We start from the raw sequence: 15,156 nt of genomic DNA, 5'->3' as shown, positions 1-15,156 counted from the left end.
TCATTACGGCACCAGATAAGTATAATTGGAGTAATGATGAAAAAAGCCTGTTTAATTTTTCGTCACAGATTATTCTGTGGTCAGTATAAAGATTAACTATTAATTAATTACAGCTGATTACTGCTCATAAGACTGATGTAATAACGTACAACAGGTCTTGATAACCTTTATCAACCTTTAGTGACACATCAGTAGTCATGTCTTCAGACCTGACATTCTTCTATGATATAATTCATGAGAGGATTTAATATGAACATAGTCACAGTGATACAGGTCACAAATTATTTTCATCCTGTCAGCTTTCAACTTGGAGACAGTTCACCCTAAGTCAGTGGCAAACAACCTACAATAAAAAATAAAATAAAAGTAATAAAATACAGTAAAATACATATATACATACCATAAATAATAAAGTTCACAAGGATAATTATTAAAAACAAAAGTCCAAAAACAATGGCACTCCACTGTAACTCAGGTTGAAATCAGAGACTCAAAATGACCAAGAGTAAAAACGGTGTCAAATTTCAATTCTTTATGTAACACATTCAAGGTTTGAGGGGCATACAATTTTTAAGCACTTTTACCCAGATGTGTTATAAGGCACTTTCTTTCATTACTTAAGGTGAAGTGAGGTAAGAGTAATTTGTGAAGGATGGCTTTATAGACAATATAGACAAATGGTGTAAAAAAAATATGACTCATTTTCTTAGCTTGAGAAATGTTTTTTGATAATGACAGGTCTCCCCAGCATACTTCTTCAGATTTGATTACTCCATCAGAAAGGCATCAGAAAGCCTCATTACCAAAATGTGGGGAAGTCTGTAGACAGGAAAGAGTCAGCTAAGGGTCTGTGTTAAAAAACTATTTAAAGAACACAGGATAATAAAAATATATCAATTGTTTGAGAAAATGAGTAATTTGGAGTACTGTAGGTGCAGTCATAACCATATCCAAAATGAAATAACCTCTAACCTTCTATTTTCATTAGAAACATACTAAAGTATAAAAAAGGAGTGTTACACATGCTGTGTCACTACCACAGTAGATCAAGACCAACACACTTAAATCCATTTATCTCCTTTTCAAATATATTCCTGTTTTTTTGATAAAATAATCAAATCTGAAAAATATGTTGAGGAGAGCTGTCATTGCAGGATCAAAAGACATTTTGTGAGGTTAGACAATGAATGAAAAACAATTTCTGAAGGAACTGTCCCTTCAACTTTGTTAATCAGTTTTAAAAAAGAACAGTTAAATAATAGTTCTTAGAGCAAAAAAAGTCTTCAATATGATACAAAATAAAGCACATGTCAAGACCAATACATCCATATCACAAGAAGTTTTAATCACAATAAAAATGTTAATAATTTACATTTCCACATTTAGTTGAAAAAAAAAAAAAAAGTTTGTCAAAAACAGACAAGTGAAAGTCATTATCACAATGCATCTGTATCTGTAGGAAGCAGAGTTCTTCGTGGCTCAGATATTTTCCGATGCGCTGATGTACTTGGCGAGGAACGCTTTGACCTTGGAGATGTGCATGGTCTCTTTTATGGTGGTGTCTCGGCTCCTCACCAGAACCAGGCCACTCTCCAGCGTGCCGTCGGTGATCGCTATGGTGAACAACACCCCCATCTCATCATACCTTCACGCACAGGGACAGACAAGGCAGCGTTACTGTCAAAAGCACCCAGCGTAGATCCATTACATTTCATTACATTACAGGCATTTAGCAGACGCTCTTATCCAGAGCGACGTACAACAAGCGCATTAGTTCAAGATCCAGACCGAACTCACCTTTTCTTTCATCTGACCAAGACCAGGGTTCACCACATTTCGACTGGTCGTGCTCAGCTACCACAAATGTTACCAACAATTATCTGCACACTGTTGTGAGACGCGCTAACACTAAAAACACTCAAATGGTACCGAAGCACTACAACAGTGTAACGGCTATCGAAAGACAAAGTTCAAAAGGCTATTTTCAGTTTCAATCAAAACGCAGATGCAAGAAAGAACCATAAGTAATGGTCTGTACAACTGACACAGAGAAACATAATGTGCTATAACCAATATTCTCCTGAACAGTCTGAGGTCAACTGGTCAACTGTAAACACACGGCAGTTATTCTAAGTAAAGGCACGATATTTTGTTTCTGGTGTTGTCAACTGCATTTAGACAATCATCATGGAGTACACAAAGAGATTTTACAAAGTCTACACTTTATATAGTTGCTTTATATTAACTTTGATCCAAAATCACAATTTCCTTGAAGAAGATTAACAGCCACACAGTATTTTAAAGCACCGGATTGTGACTGGATTGTGACAATGACGTTCGCAGATGCCTTAGAAACCTTATCTTGGCAGCTTGTTAATGTACAGCTGTGGACCGCAAATCGGTACTTCATTAGCAACTCACTTGGTGTTGAGCTGCTCCATGGAGGATGGCATAGTCTCCAGGTAACCAGGCCATGCTGTTATCCCTCCTTCCAGTAACTCCTGAAGTAAACCCTCACAAACCTGCAGAAAAAAGAAAACGGTTCATATCAAGCATTACTACCTACTGTGTATTAGTAAACCTCTAGATCTTGTCCCAATTTATCAGAAAACAAACAAGTTATGCTAGTGTCAAATACCACAATACATGATATTGTGAATAACACAGGCATTATACAGGTGAATGGGAGGTGAAGAAGGAATAGCATGGTTTACCAATTATGAGTTTTAGTCATGATTTTTTTGTGTATGGAAGATACTACAGACAGCACACCATACCTGTCGCAGATCCACTGTAGGCCCCCGGCCCATATCCAAAGCGACTTTAACTGGGGCCAAACTGGGATGCAGCTTCAGCACCTAGATATAGACACCCAAACACTTTCAAAACAAATACATACACAGTGAAGTCAAAATGCTTACCCGTCATAAGGTCTTTTCTGTTGAAGAATAGTAAACTTTTATTTGTTATCGCATATATTAATGTAGTATTGAACACACAGTGTTATTGAAGAAGTAATGGTGGACGAGCGGTGAAAATTTACATTAGGGAGGAAATGACATCACCTTTCTCTTGTGCAGTCTCTGCTTACTGTCCGTTTTCCTAATCTCCTGTAGAGAGTTGTGCAGGTATGCCAAAACACCACGGTCTACGTTCCCGCTCACAGAGATGACGTGAGGCACCACGGACTTCCTCCCGTCTCTACACTGTGGGACAGGAGCGAACGCTTATGAGCGACAGCCTGCACGGTTCAGCACGGAATCCTCTGTGGCCAACAATCCTTACCGTGGCACCCACAGTACATCACTCGAGTGCTCGTCGGTAAGGATTTCGATAGGCAGTTTATTTCCGGTGTCACTAAACAATAGCACCTCCCCTAAATTCACCATCTGGAGACAATGAGTGACGAGGAGTGAGAACGATCACCTGGATTAGGCCCGTGTGCAAAAGGACTGACTGATCACCTGGATTAGGCCTGTGTGCAAAAGGACTGACTGATCACCTGGATTAGGCCTGTGTGCAAAAGGACTGACTGATCACCTGGATTAGGCCTGTGTGCAAAAGGACTGACTGATCACCTGGATTAGGCCCATGTGCAAAAGGACTGACTGATCACCTGGATTAGGCCCGTGTGCAAAAGGACTGACTGACCACCTGGATTAGGCCTGAGTGCAAAGGACTGATTGATCACCAGGATTAGGCCTGGGTGCAAAGGACCTCACTTTCCTCCCTGGTGAGTTAGTCTCTTTTTTAGTCTCTGCACGTAAGGCAGAGAATCTTACCAAGGATAAACGCTTCCCTAAATAAACAAAATAAATGACATGAAAGAGGTGGTGGTGCATTAAGCAAAGAGATATCATCCCATTTAACTACATCTGACCTGCAGCTTGGCACGGCTACCCTTGTGGGTCTGCAGCAGCTCCGCATCCCCCAGATTCCACAGCGTCTCCAGTGGCTCTGCACCCCAAGGGAAGTGGTACAGTATCCTGACTCCGCGAGACGCTCTCTCGCCCTCTTCCCCGTCCGAAACGTCACTGCAGCTGAAGCTGGAGGGGCCCAAGGCAAACTGAAAGACACGGAGACCAACCCAGCTCTAAAAATGAACGCGGACTCCTCGCTCTCAGCACATCCTCTTACCACGAGACCATGTCACATGCACTAAACAATAATTCACTTAGAACTCTAATCAAAGAGAAAAAACTATATTGTGATTAGACCTTTGATGGGAGAGAAAAATATGAGGGCATAAAAACAGTTACGTGAAATGACTGGTCTTCATAATTTACCCAAACGAGGCGGGTGGTGGTGGTGGTGGTGGGAGGGTGTATTTACAAAGGGAAACCCAAACCTAGGTATTTAGATTAACCAAAAAAATCCACCGAGCAGCTCACTTTTCGCCACCACTGCAGCCGCTGGCGTGCCCAGTAGTCCAGCCACTGGGAGGAGGTGCGAGGGGAACAGAACCAGACCAGTGAGGCCTGCGTTAACTCAGCTGGGCTGACAAAGAGAGGGGCTTAGATTAGGGTTCAGCGTTCTCCAAAACACAGTCATGCAGAAACACGCTAGCACAATTTACTAAATAAATATAAACATTTGACTACTGAGGTCAAAGCAATGACAGGACAAACAGGTAAGCCAAGCCCTAAATGCGGCGAGATGGATTAAGAGCACCAATGGAGGCCTGGAGCATGATCAAATGCTCATTTTAACAGAACGAAAAGCCTAGTGTAACTGACCAAACATCTATGAGTTGTACGTAACTGTATGCAATTGGCAGTGTATATCAGTTTGAGCCATTCCAAACAAAAACAGGCAGAAAGAAAAGTAGAAACTTTCCGCCCATGTCATTAATTGCTAAACCAAGACCTGCAAAGACTGAAACTACTATACATTACAGGCATTTACCAGACGCTCTCATCCAGAGCGACTTACACAACTTCTTTACATAGCATTTACATTGCATCCATTTATAAAGCTGGATATATACTGAAGCAATGCAGGTTAAGTTCCTTGCTCAAGGGTACAACGGCAGTGTCCTAGCGGGGACTCGAACCAGCAACCTTTAGGTAACAAGACCACCTCCTTACCCATTATACTACACTGCCGCCATATACAGTGGGATTGGTTTCTCCACATCCTAGGTGTACATCTCAAAACCACGAGTAATAATGAGGACTATATGACAGATACGTGGCGTTCATCTCTGGCACACAAATAAAAGCATGAGCACAACATGGAGATGACAGACGAGCCTCACCAACCAGGCCCATTGGTCTGCTCCTCCAATGGCTGGTAGCACACACCCGTCTCTGCCAGGCCAAATGGCAACCTCCTGTTCACCAGCTCCAAGGAAGGCAAATATTGCTCCAAAGCACCTGAGACACAGGCACCAGTGGGAAATTAACTTGCTTTTTTTGAAGTAAACATGATGCCAAGTCATACCCTGGAAACGCACGTGCTAATTACCTTGCAGCAGATTAGTCCGCACTGTTGGGCTGCCCTGCAGTTGTCTCTTCAAAGTGTCTCTAGCCTGGTCCCAGGCCAATCCCTTTTGGTTTACAGTACAGTCCAGGGCATTGCTATCGACTAACTTCAGAGTGCTCTCCGCTGTTGCAGACGTGTTCCTGGTCAGATGCATAGTACTGATCCCGAACACCTGCGCCCGGGACATCACCACTGAAGCCCACCACTTATCCAGCATACCCTTCCTCAGTTCCATTCCCAAGGGTCCATAACGACAGTTGATGCCGCGACGAAAAGAGTCCCAATTGCGTGTGTCACGGATTATGTAATAGCGGTCTGAACAGAGTTCAATGAATGTCTTAATGTGATCAGTGTCGCCAGTGTCAGACGGCAAACTTGCACAGTCTCTCCAAAATTGGAGGGGATTCGTAAATCTACATGGCAATGGCGATGGCATTTCAGGTCTCCTCAAGAAGAAAACTTGCGTTCTTACACAATGCGTTAGCATTATTTCCTGGACACATATAACGACTTATCCTATTTTTAAGAAATGAAGACAAAATTGCATAAAGCTGACAAGCAAACCGTAACAATTAAAGTTACGAACTAAGCTGGTAGGGAGAGGACATTATTAAATATTTAGCTAGTTAGGACTAAAAGTACCACAGTGGCTATTCACAGCGCATAACTAATTTAATAACTATTCATTACATGTTCGCTTTAAGATCATTTGAATATACTTGAAGACATATTATAACAACGTGCCACGTTGTGGTATTTCTGTGTCTTAGCCGCTTATCCATGCAAACTAGTCACTACGCTGGTCACGTTTTACCCAGTCATTCTAGTAATGTTCTTATTCGAACCTACCTCGTGCCGCACATGAACCGGAAACGAACCTACAGCAGTAGTATTTCGAACCATTTCATAACATGTTTTCCAGCTTGTCACCAACTTCCGTTTTTCTTCTGGCTAGTAAATTAACATCCTCCCCTTACTGAACGTCAGTGTGCAGATTTTAGGTCAAATTAACGACACATGTACGGAATATAAACAAGACAAATATTATCAGCTGCAATCGGTTTGCTTATAGTGCCGGACCACAATTGAATCACTTCCGCTTACTGTTCATAATCTACAGACGATGGCAGGAGTTGGCATTTCAGAGAGCCAGTTATCGTAGCTATTTGTTGCATCATGTGCAGATTATATAACGCCAGGTATAGTCGTGACTCTTGCATACATTCAAAATGCGGTTTATACGCTTTGTTAATTTACTATGATGTATACCCCACTTTCAGAAAAAAAATATTTATAAGGTCAGTTTGTTCCATTTGAATCCATAAAGAATCTAAAAAAAAAAAACACGATGCAGTCACGTGTACAGTGTAGCCAGTTCGTCGTATAGTCCGTTTTAGAATTGTAATGAAAATTAGTGAGGAGACATTTAATGTTCACAATGTTGTGTTAATGTTATGAAATTACTGCTGAAAACTCATTTGAAATAGTAGTTATTGCGAATCATCAGACACATGACATTCATAGAGGCTCCAACAACCTCGAGTTTAATACGGAGGGAAATGTACCTTCTTTTAGCCAAATTACTGTATGGGTCATAATGACCTTTACTTGAGTTACCAGATGCTTTCCTCCTGTAGGCGGATAGCCATTTCAGTTCATGAACCGAGCAGTGTCCAAAATACCAGCAATAACCGAATTAAATGGCTAATTTACGTCTGTCGTAAAATAAGTACTACGCAATCCCCTAAATTTAAAGCGTATTTATTATTCATCACTATTGAAGGTATAGGCATCCACACAATGGCTTCCCTATAGTTTTCTTTGGTCAAGCAGACGGTTTCCGTTTCTTCTAAGAATTCATCGTGCCCTTGCCTATGTTGAGCCTTTAAGTATGGAAACAAATCCGAATTATCTAGTGTTTACCCATGTACTACTAGGAACGCTGCTTGGCGAATTTCTTGGAAAACGTGTGACCAAGCAGACGAACATGCGTTCCAAGAAAAACATTTTTGAAGTTCTTAATGTGAAAATACCATGCACCATGAGAGTCAACGGTGTAAAACTTTCCACCTGCAGTTGTTGGTCTGTGGCAATACCATTTCACCAACTGAGCCCTCAAAGTAGCATTACTCTCAATTAAAACAGAAATGTGCAGAAACAAGTCTTAATAGGGCAATGGTCTGGCTTGTTTGAATTTTCACCAATTCCTTTTAAAATTTCCAATTGAGGCTTAATTGCCATAATCTTAAAATTCATTCCATGGAGCAATTTTGTTCAGACATGTCTCAGATTTGGTCTGAAATCCCAACCCCAACAGCTGCATATACTCAAGAAGAAAAAACAGACAAATGTGAATTTTTGAAGTTTTATTTGAAAGGCCATGCATTGCCTTCTGTTAAGATTTAAACATATCACTGAACATACTGTAAATCAAATGATTTGCATTACCTAGTAAAAAAAGAACAGGAATGTGACAAATAAATGGTAAGAAAAGTGCACCATCACACTCCGCTGCACTGCAGACATCACTTGTATTTGCTTGCAAGACTTCAAATGTTGAATATTTTCAACTCAATTGTAAAAATAAAAATACAGTACAATGCAGGATAAGAATATTGGACTTAAACGGGACAAAACAATAAATTACTCCTACATGTCATGTGTGTGCGCGTCTGTTTACTGTGGGAAAGGTGGAGGCATGGGGTAGGGTACCATGGGCTGTGGGGGCTGCTGTGGAGGCTGCTGCTGCTGCTGTGGGTTAAATGGGAACTGTGGATGGCTCATGCCATTCTGACCAGCACCCTGGTTTCCTCCAAACTGCTGGTTCTGGAAATTCTGATTTCCGAATGCGCCGGGTTGAGCCGCAGCGCCACCGAAGTTGGACTGTCCGCTGTTACCGTAGCCGTTTCCAAAGCCGCCGCCGCCGCCGGTGCTGTCATAGCTGCTTCCCCCATAGCCTCCATTCTGTGTCTTTGTGCCAAAAACCTTCTTTGTTCCACTACCAAAACCCCTGTCGTTATCCCTGTCCCTAAAGCTACCAAAATCCCTCCTCCCACCAGAATACCTATCCCGGCGGTCGTCCTTATAGCCACCTCTTCCCCCCCTTGAACGACCTGAAAGGAACATAAGAGTGTGGAGCTTAGAAACAGTGAGACGCAGAATTTAAAATGACAAAAGTGAGTCATTACATTTCCAGAATACCATGTGGTCCCCTTATAACTGTTGGTGGATTCTACAGTTAAATTAAGAGCAAATTAGACATGTCTGGTAAACAAGCCCCAAAACACCGTTTTAAAAAGTAGAACTTAAGAACCTGGCTCATCCACTTAAAAAAATTAAAAAAATAAAAATTATAAAAGTGAAATGAAAGTCTGCAGATGAACCACAGTTTCTGTATCTCACCAATTGAATTTACCTCCTCTGTCTTCCACCATCTGGATCAGCTTGGGGTTGATTGCCTGATTGGCCTCACGAAGGACAGAGATGAGGTCGCTGGCTTGTTTCATGTTGCCGGGAGTAAAGAAGGTGTAGGCTGTGCCCGTTTTTTGACTGCGGGCAGTTCTTCCAATGCGGTGGATATAGTCCTCAGAGGAGTTAGGGTAGTCATAATTGATGACAAATTTCACATCTTCCACATCTGTAAAGTGTTGCAGTGTGGCAAAAAGCAATGCACAAGATTTTGCACACCACAACAGCCAAACCAAAAACACAAGTTAGCAAAACAGGGGAGGGGGAGAGGATAGCTGGGCTGCAAAGAATAGCGTTAACACAAATCCAACCTTCAAATCCATGGGAATACTACCGTGGGAAGAGAGAAACGATGCACACTCCATTTGCTTCCGTCCAAAAATTAAAAAAGAAAAAAGAAAAAAAGTGACCCTCCCTCTTTACCAAGAGAAAAAAAAAAAAAAAACTGGATTGAAGTCTTACCATTAAGGAGTATGCATTCACTAGTCCTTTCCCAATGCAGCGAACTCCCCACAAATTGTCAAGTGACATCCGGGTGCTTCTACGCAGTAGGGCCGCTATGTGCACTGTTGCCTCCTCGTGTGCCAATATAGGACCTTTCAGTTGGTAAGCCTTTGAAGGTCCTTTTCCCTTACACACTCATGAGAAGCTTGCTATAAAGGCCACACTGCATGTCTTGCCAAGACCATATAGACCAGAACTAATTTGAGGGGTCCCAAAAAAGGAAAAAGCTCTATGCACCCCCGATCTATCAAAAAGCATCCCCCTCCCCATCAGTCTCGTCTAGGCAAGATCTTCCAAGAAGCCAGTGTTCACTTGAGAAAATGTCTCTCGTTGGCAGGTCTCGACATGACTTAAAAAAGCAGGCGAGGGAGGAACTTGAGCTTGGAATTTGGTATGAGGTTTTACTCTTCCTGTTATTCTTATGTCCCACTGTCTCTACACATGTGCCAGTTGTCACCAATTGAGAGGTGGTTAACTATCATGAAACTGCTCTCTCCATTCCAGTACCAGCATTTTTGAAAGTTTTTACATCTGTTTGCAACACCCATGCTTTTGACAAGCTTCACAAGAGAAACTTTCCAAATCTCAAAAACAACGACTTGCCACACAGTGCTCTACAACAGTCATGCAAGGCATGGTAACGCCACAAAGCTGGGTTTGAGTTGGAACAGGGCTGGGTGAATGGCGTTTCGGGTAAACCCATGGACAGAGAACAGATATGAATCAGAGCAAGGCTTAGCCACACAGCCTTCCCAAGATTACTGGCACACACTGCTCAGCTCAGCCTTTCACCTCTCTACGCGACTGGGTGGCAGCCAGTCGGTCACTTCCAATAGTCCTCCTTCCCCCTCTCGAGGCCTGGACTGTCATGCCTAGGCCCTGCCACAAAGACTCCACCTTTAGGTGAGAAAAACTCAAGAAAATGCATAGAAGTTAAAGAAAGCAATACACTTTCTTTAAAAAAGGTAACATTAAGAAATGGTACGGCACCGCATTTCAAAAACACACTAACCTAAACCTCTGGAGGCGACGTCTGTGGCAATTAGGATGGGAGCCTTTCCGTATTTGAATTCTGAAGGAAGATAAAAATAAATTAAATTAAATTCAAATTAGTCTTCCAAGCAACCATTAAACTTTTACCTTGAAGTCACAACAGAAATCATTTTGAAACATACCGTTGAGAACCCAGTCCCTCTCCTGTTGACTCTTGTCTCCATGAATGCCCATTGCTGGCCAGCTAAGGAAGAGGGAAAATGGTTTTAGAAAAAGATACCCTTCAAAGTGGCAATACCAAACATGACGTATGCCACCTTCCAGATACCTACCCATCCCTTCTCATTCTCCTGGTCAGGTCATCGCATCGCCTCTTTGTTTCCACAAAAATGATGGTCTTGTTTTCCTTCTCGCTCATAATTTCTTCCAGCAGACGGAGGAGTCTGTGTGGAACACAAGGAAGCACATCTTACAGTCTGCTCCAATTGGGGAGCTTATCATGTTAAGAGATACACTCCCTAAACGAGCATCATCATCGTTGCATGCTAAAGGAAAAGGAAAAAAAAAAAAAGAAACTTACTTGTCATCCTTTTCCCCGTCGTTGCATACATCCACAATCTGCAGGATGTTGTGGTTGGCACTCAGCTGTAGGGCACCCACATTGATCTGTACGTAGTCCTTCAGGAAGTCTTCAGCCAGCTGGCGTACTTCTTTGGGCCAAGTAGCACTCCACATGAGTGTCTGGCGGTCTGGCTGCAAAAAAGTCATTAAAAAAAAAAGTTTTACTAAGCTGTTCACAGTTGAAGCAGATTAATTGTACAGAATTGTGCTGAACTTACTCGGATTTGGTCCACAATTTTCCGGATTTGGGGCTCAAAACCCATGTCGAGCATTCGGTCCGCCTCGTCCAGAACCAGGTATGTGCATCTACGTAGATTTGTTTTTCCAACTTCCAGGAAGTCAATGAGCCTTCCGGGTGTGGCGATGCAGATTTCAACACCTGCAATGAAATAATTACAGATTACCACCACGTCTGCAATTAGGGAGACATTTGAAGGAGAGTTGCCCTCAAGGCAAAAAAACATACCTCTTTCAAGATCACGGATCTGTGGTCCCTTAGGGGCACCTCCATAAATACAGGTAGACTTCAGTCGGGATGCCCTCCCATATTCAGCAGCAACCTGTTGCACTTGCTGGGCCAACTCACGAGTGGGGGCAAGCACCAAACACTGAAAAGAAAGACATGGATGCTTAATGTACTTTTCCTTTATGTCTCTTGAGTGGATATTGTATTACACTAGATTTAGCAGTACTTACGATTGGCCCATCACCATGCTCCAGGAAAGGTTGATGATTAATGTGCACAATTGCAGGCAGCAGATACTGAAATAATGAAAGCAAACACGTCATGAGCATCTTCCACATCTTCCATGAGTCTTGTGCACAGCTACTTTTGTACACAGGAAATTGACTATACAAAATTGTATAGAGGCAAGCAGCTTCATAGCCATTACTTACAGCAAGGGTTTTGCCAGAACCAGTCTGTGCAATCCCAACCATGTCTTTCCCGCTTAAAGCCAATGGCCACCCTTGTGACTGGATGGGGGTGGGATCTGTAAAATTCTGCTTGGTGATCACATCGATGACATAAGCTGAAAAAGAAAAGAAAAAAAAAAGAAAAGAAAATTAGCCAAGGTGTTGGTGCCATTCTATTAGGAATGAGATCTAGTAAGGATGAAGATTTACTTACTTGGAAAACTAGCTTCATGGAACTTAAGCATTGGGTTTGGGCAGTCTCTACCCTTCACCGTAACTTCTTTAGTCCTCCTGTACTGCTCAACCTCTTGCTGTAAAAGGGAGAAAAGACGTCACGATGGCACGATTTCCGGGAAAGGTTAAACAAAAAACAAACACAAAAAAAAAAAAAAAAAAAAAAAAACACAAAATGGAGGCAAAGCAAATACCTCCACCACGAGGTAGCCATACACAGATTTAGCCCTAAATAAAACGGGAAAGGTTACACGCTTTAAAACTGAGCACATACCACTGATCTCCGTGTGACGTCAGGATGCTCCTGGTAGAAATTCTTCTCAAATTTTGGGAGCTCGTCCATGTTCCAGTGTTTCTTACGCAGTCTTTCCCCGGGATTGCCAAACTTTCCCTGAGGAGGCCCACCTCGACTTCCGCCAAAACGTGGTGCACCGCCATATCTGTGGCCAAAATAATACAGATTAGCTATCGGTTTCCAGGTTCCATTTTGTAGTTTTCAACGAACAACATCAGAGATAGCCAACTCATATCTTGTTAAGCAACGATCTCAACAGTTCTCGCTAGCTAAGATTAGGCTAGAAAAATGCTAACCGGCTACATAAAAATGCCTAAATATAACAATTAACACTAGCTAGTCAGCTTGTAATGGACACGCGTATGTGGCTTAAAATGCAGGGCGGATTTCATTTGTTTCTGCGTCACATTTTAAGCCGCTGCCATTTTACTTCTGACCGACAGAGGAACAAAGAAAAAACCGGCCGGCATTTTGTATTCACATCCAGTTTCGCCACATGGCGAATGACGACTTACATAATGGAAACTACTGCTAAATTCAACTATGAATTACGATCATCTTGATGGACTGGAACACACTACAAAGATGTAACAGTATGGTGTCGAAGATATTTGGTAATAAGAAAAATGGTGGATGATTAACCAACAAGCAGAATTCTTCACCTACCCAACGTTAGAGGTCTTAAAAAATCTAACGTTAGCTACATAACGGTTTTATCCAGGTAGCTACCAATCTGATAAATTTAAAATCAGAGCTAATAATTTTGAGTATAGGTTAAGATGATTTAGTGAGCTAGACATCGTTAACTGGTAAAGAATCGTATAATATTTTCAAACATCTTACCCTCTGTCCCTCCCGCGATCTCTGTCGGAAAATCCAGGCATGTTGTCGACGAAGTGGGGAAAAGTAAAGCAATTAAAGAATAATATAGACTTAACGTTAAATACCAAATCCACTGTCCGACAAACTAAACCTGGTGAGAGGATGAGGAAAATGCCGGCTTCGAAACGAGCACAACGGGTTTATAACGCAACAGGGAAAGGCACGAGCTCATACCGTAGCCATGGTATCCATCCGCCTGTTGCTGGCACTACTTTTGTGTCAAAAGGGAAATGGGGAGGTGATCGGAGAGCAGAATGGATAGTTTGGATTATAAAGCAAATGGTCGGGAAATAAATTAAATACAGTATATATTTTGATAGAGTACTTAGTATGAGTTGATTAGACTTAAAATTCTTGAATATCAATTTCCACGTACTAGCAGGCATCATTCGGGGCATATTAATTTGAACAATGATGCGCTCTGCCTAGTCCCTTTTCTGTGTTGCAGTGGCTTGAGTATTGTATATAGTTTTCCGAATACATTTTGCCCTGCACTTTTTTTACGAAGGTTATTTTTTACTAGTTGTGGTTTCGTTTCAACTATGATGTCTATTGACTTAAAAATGGCTTCTGTCTGAAGCAACTCTGTCTAGATAGTTACATGGCTAAGTTACGTCACACAGCTACATAGGTAGATGTAACTTTGTTTGTAGTCCATTATTTCAAGCGAATGCTTGAAACACTGTTACTCCAGAGTGATACTCATAATTGTTTAAACCTGAGCATTGTGAAAAGATCAGACACTATGCAGTTGGCAGGGTCGTTTTCTTTTTAAACAACTAAAATACATGAAACTACTTATTTCCAGACCTCACCTGAAATAAGGTTAATGCACAGCCCCCTCCCCCCCCTTAATATTGTACATTTTCACCTATATTCTTATATTACTTTTAATACCTTGGAGTAATTTAGTACTATATTATTTTAGAATTGATTAAAGACTGTTAAAATTTTATTTAATTAAATATATTGCATTTAATAGCTAATCTTCAATTAATATTTTCTAAAAGATCTAACCGACAGTATAAAGCATAGATGGAAATGCGTTTATAGTTGGCCCCAGTCACAGAAAATCAGGGGAGTTTAAGGCCACAGGGAGGGGGGAGTCCTTTAATGGTTATAAACAGACTCTGTCAGAAAGCATCTTGGCAACACGTTATGTAATTCAAATCAAGGTTTTTTTTAATCAAATCTGTCCATCAATCATACATACAAAGATACATCTTTGTTATCCCATACATCTCAAATAACACCACCCATTTATACAGTTAGAAAACCTCCCATTCGTTAGAGTGTATTACTTTGAAAAAAATTTTAAACACTAAAACACAGAGTGCTTTCCACTTTTTCATAACTTCGGTTTTTTTCACGTCCTTGCTGAAGAAAATGAAATGAAAAGAAACGAAACGTTATGTAACCGCAGAGTTGGACCTCCGTCATTTCATTAGGTATGATCCGTATAGGAAAAAAACATTAGAACGCATCAGGCTGATTTGTCGTTTGTTGTCAAAGTATAAACACATTATGTTTTTTCACAGAAAACTAAAACATTTTTTTCTCAGCAAACCGAGCCGTTGTGGCAATTTCCTTTGTTGAGTGACCAATAAGAAATGCATTTGAACGAAATATTTATTGTTTAAAAGTAAGATTTCGTCGACCTTAGCGTAAACACATCCAGTCAAAGAAGATACATCAGCCTAGGTTTGCACATAGATACAGTGTTCCAAAGTAGCTGGAGAATTGCCAACACCACGGTATTG

The 15,156-nt window shown here is 41.4% G+C and overlaps 2 protein-coding genes across 5 annotated transcripts; both read right to left on the bottom strand.

The window, feature by feature from the left end:
* Positions 1–221: 221 nt before the first annotated feature.
* Positions 222–7,109, bottom strand: polg2 (polymerase (DNA directed), gamma 2, accessory subunit). Of its 3 annotated transcripts, none has more exons than XM_035402940.1 (8): positions 5,467–7,109; positions 5,258–5,375; positions 4,392–4,497; positions 3,881–4,066; positions 3,066–3,206; positions 2,778–2,858; positions 2,422–2,522; positions 222–1,645 (listed from the first exon to the last, which is right to left on the bottom strand). In XM_035402940.1, the coding sequence occupies exons 1-8, from the start codon at positions 5,969–5,971 to the stop codon at positions 1,480–1,482; spliced, it is 1,404 nt and encodes a 467-aa protein (XP_035258831.1). In that variant the 5' UTR covers positions 5,972–7,109; the 3' UTR covers positions 222–1,479. The 3 variants fall into 3 exon arrangements, with proteins under 3 accessions (XP_035258831.1, XP_035258832.1, XP_035258833.1); XM_035402941.1 differs by having other exon boundaries at positions 4,392–4,492; positions 5,262–5,375; XM_035402942.1 differs by having other exon boundaries at positions 4,392–4,492; positions 5,467–5,485.
* A 726-nt stretch (positions 7,110–7,835) lies between these two features.
* Positions 7,836–13,547, bottom strand: ddx5 (DEAD (Asp-Glu-Ala-Asp) box helicase 5). 2 transcript variants are annotated; one of them, XM_035402906.1, is made up of 13 exons: positions 13,358–13,546; positions 12,494–12,659; positions 12,200–12,296; positions 11,968–12,101; positions 11,767–11,832; positions 11,537–11,678; positions 11,289–11,449; positions 11,030–11,202; positions 10,782–10,892; positions 10,632–10,693; positions 10,469–10,528; positions 8,900–9,121; positions 7,836–8,597 (listed from the first exon to the last, which is right to left on the bottom strand). In XM_035402906.1, exons 1-13 carry the CDS (start codon positions 13,396–13,398, stop codon positions 8,161–8,163), a joined length of 1,872 nt encoding a protein of 623 aa, XP_035258797.1. In that variant the 5' UTR covers positions 13,399–13,546; the 3' UTR covers positions 7,836–8,160. The 2 variants fall into 2 exon arrangements, with proteins under 2 accessions (XP_035258797.1, XP_035258799.1); XM_035402908.1 differs by having other exon boundaries at positions 8,268–8,597; positions 8,887–9,121; positions 13,358–13,547.
* Positions 13,548–15,156: the final 1,609 nt, after the last annotated feature.

Source organism: Anguilla anguilla, chromosome 2 (genome assembly GCF_013347855.1).
Source record: "Anguilla anguilla isolate fAngAng1 chromosome 2, fAngAng1.pri, whole genome shotgun sequence".
Taxonomy (NCBI): domain Eukaryota; kingdom Metazoa; phylum Chordata; class Actinopteri; order Anguilliformes; family Anguillidae; genus Anguilla; species Anguilla anguilla.
This window is presented reverse-complemented; position numbering and strand designations above follow the sequence as displayed.

Coding starts and splice junctions, on each gene's coding strand:
- polg2 (XM_035402940.1), bottom strand. CDS start 5,971: ATGCTAACGCATTGTGTAAGAACGCAAGTTTTCTTCTTGAGGAGACCT. Junction 4,498..5,257: donor CAGACCAATGGGCCTGGTTG/GTGAGGCTCGTC, acceptor TCTCTTTGTCAG/CCCAGCTGAGTTAACGCAGG. Junction 1,646..2,421: donor ATGGAGCAGCTCAACACCAA/GTGAGTTGCTAA, acceptor CTGTGCGTGAAG/GTATGATGAGATGGGGGTGT.
- ddx5 (XM_035402906.1), bottom strand. CDS start 13,398: ATGCCTGGATTTTCCGACAGAGATCGCGGGAGGGACAGAGG. Junction 12,297..12,493: donor ACGTCACACGGAGATCAGTG/GTATGTGCTCAG, acceptor TCCCTTTTACAG/CAAGAGGTTGAGCAGTACAG. Junction 11,833..11,967: donor GTTCTGGCAAAACCCTTGCT/GTAAGTAATGGC, acceptor TCATTATTTCAG/TATCTGCTGCCTGCAATTGT.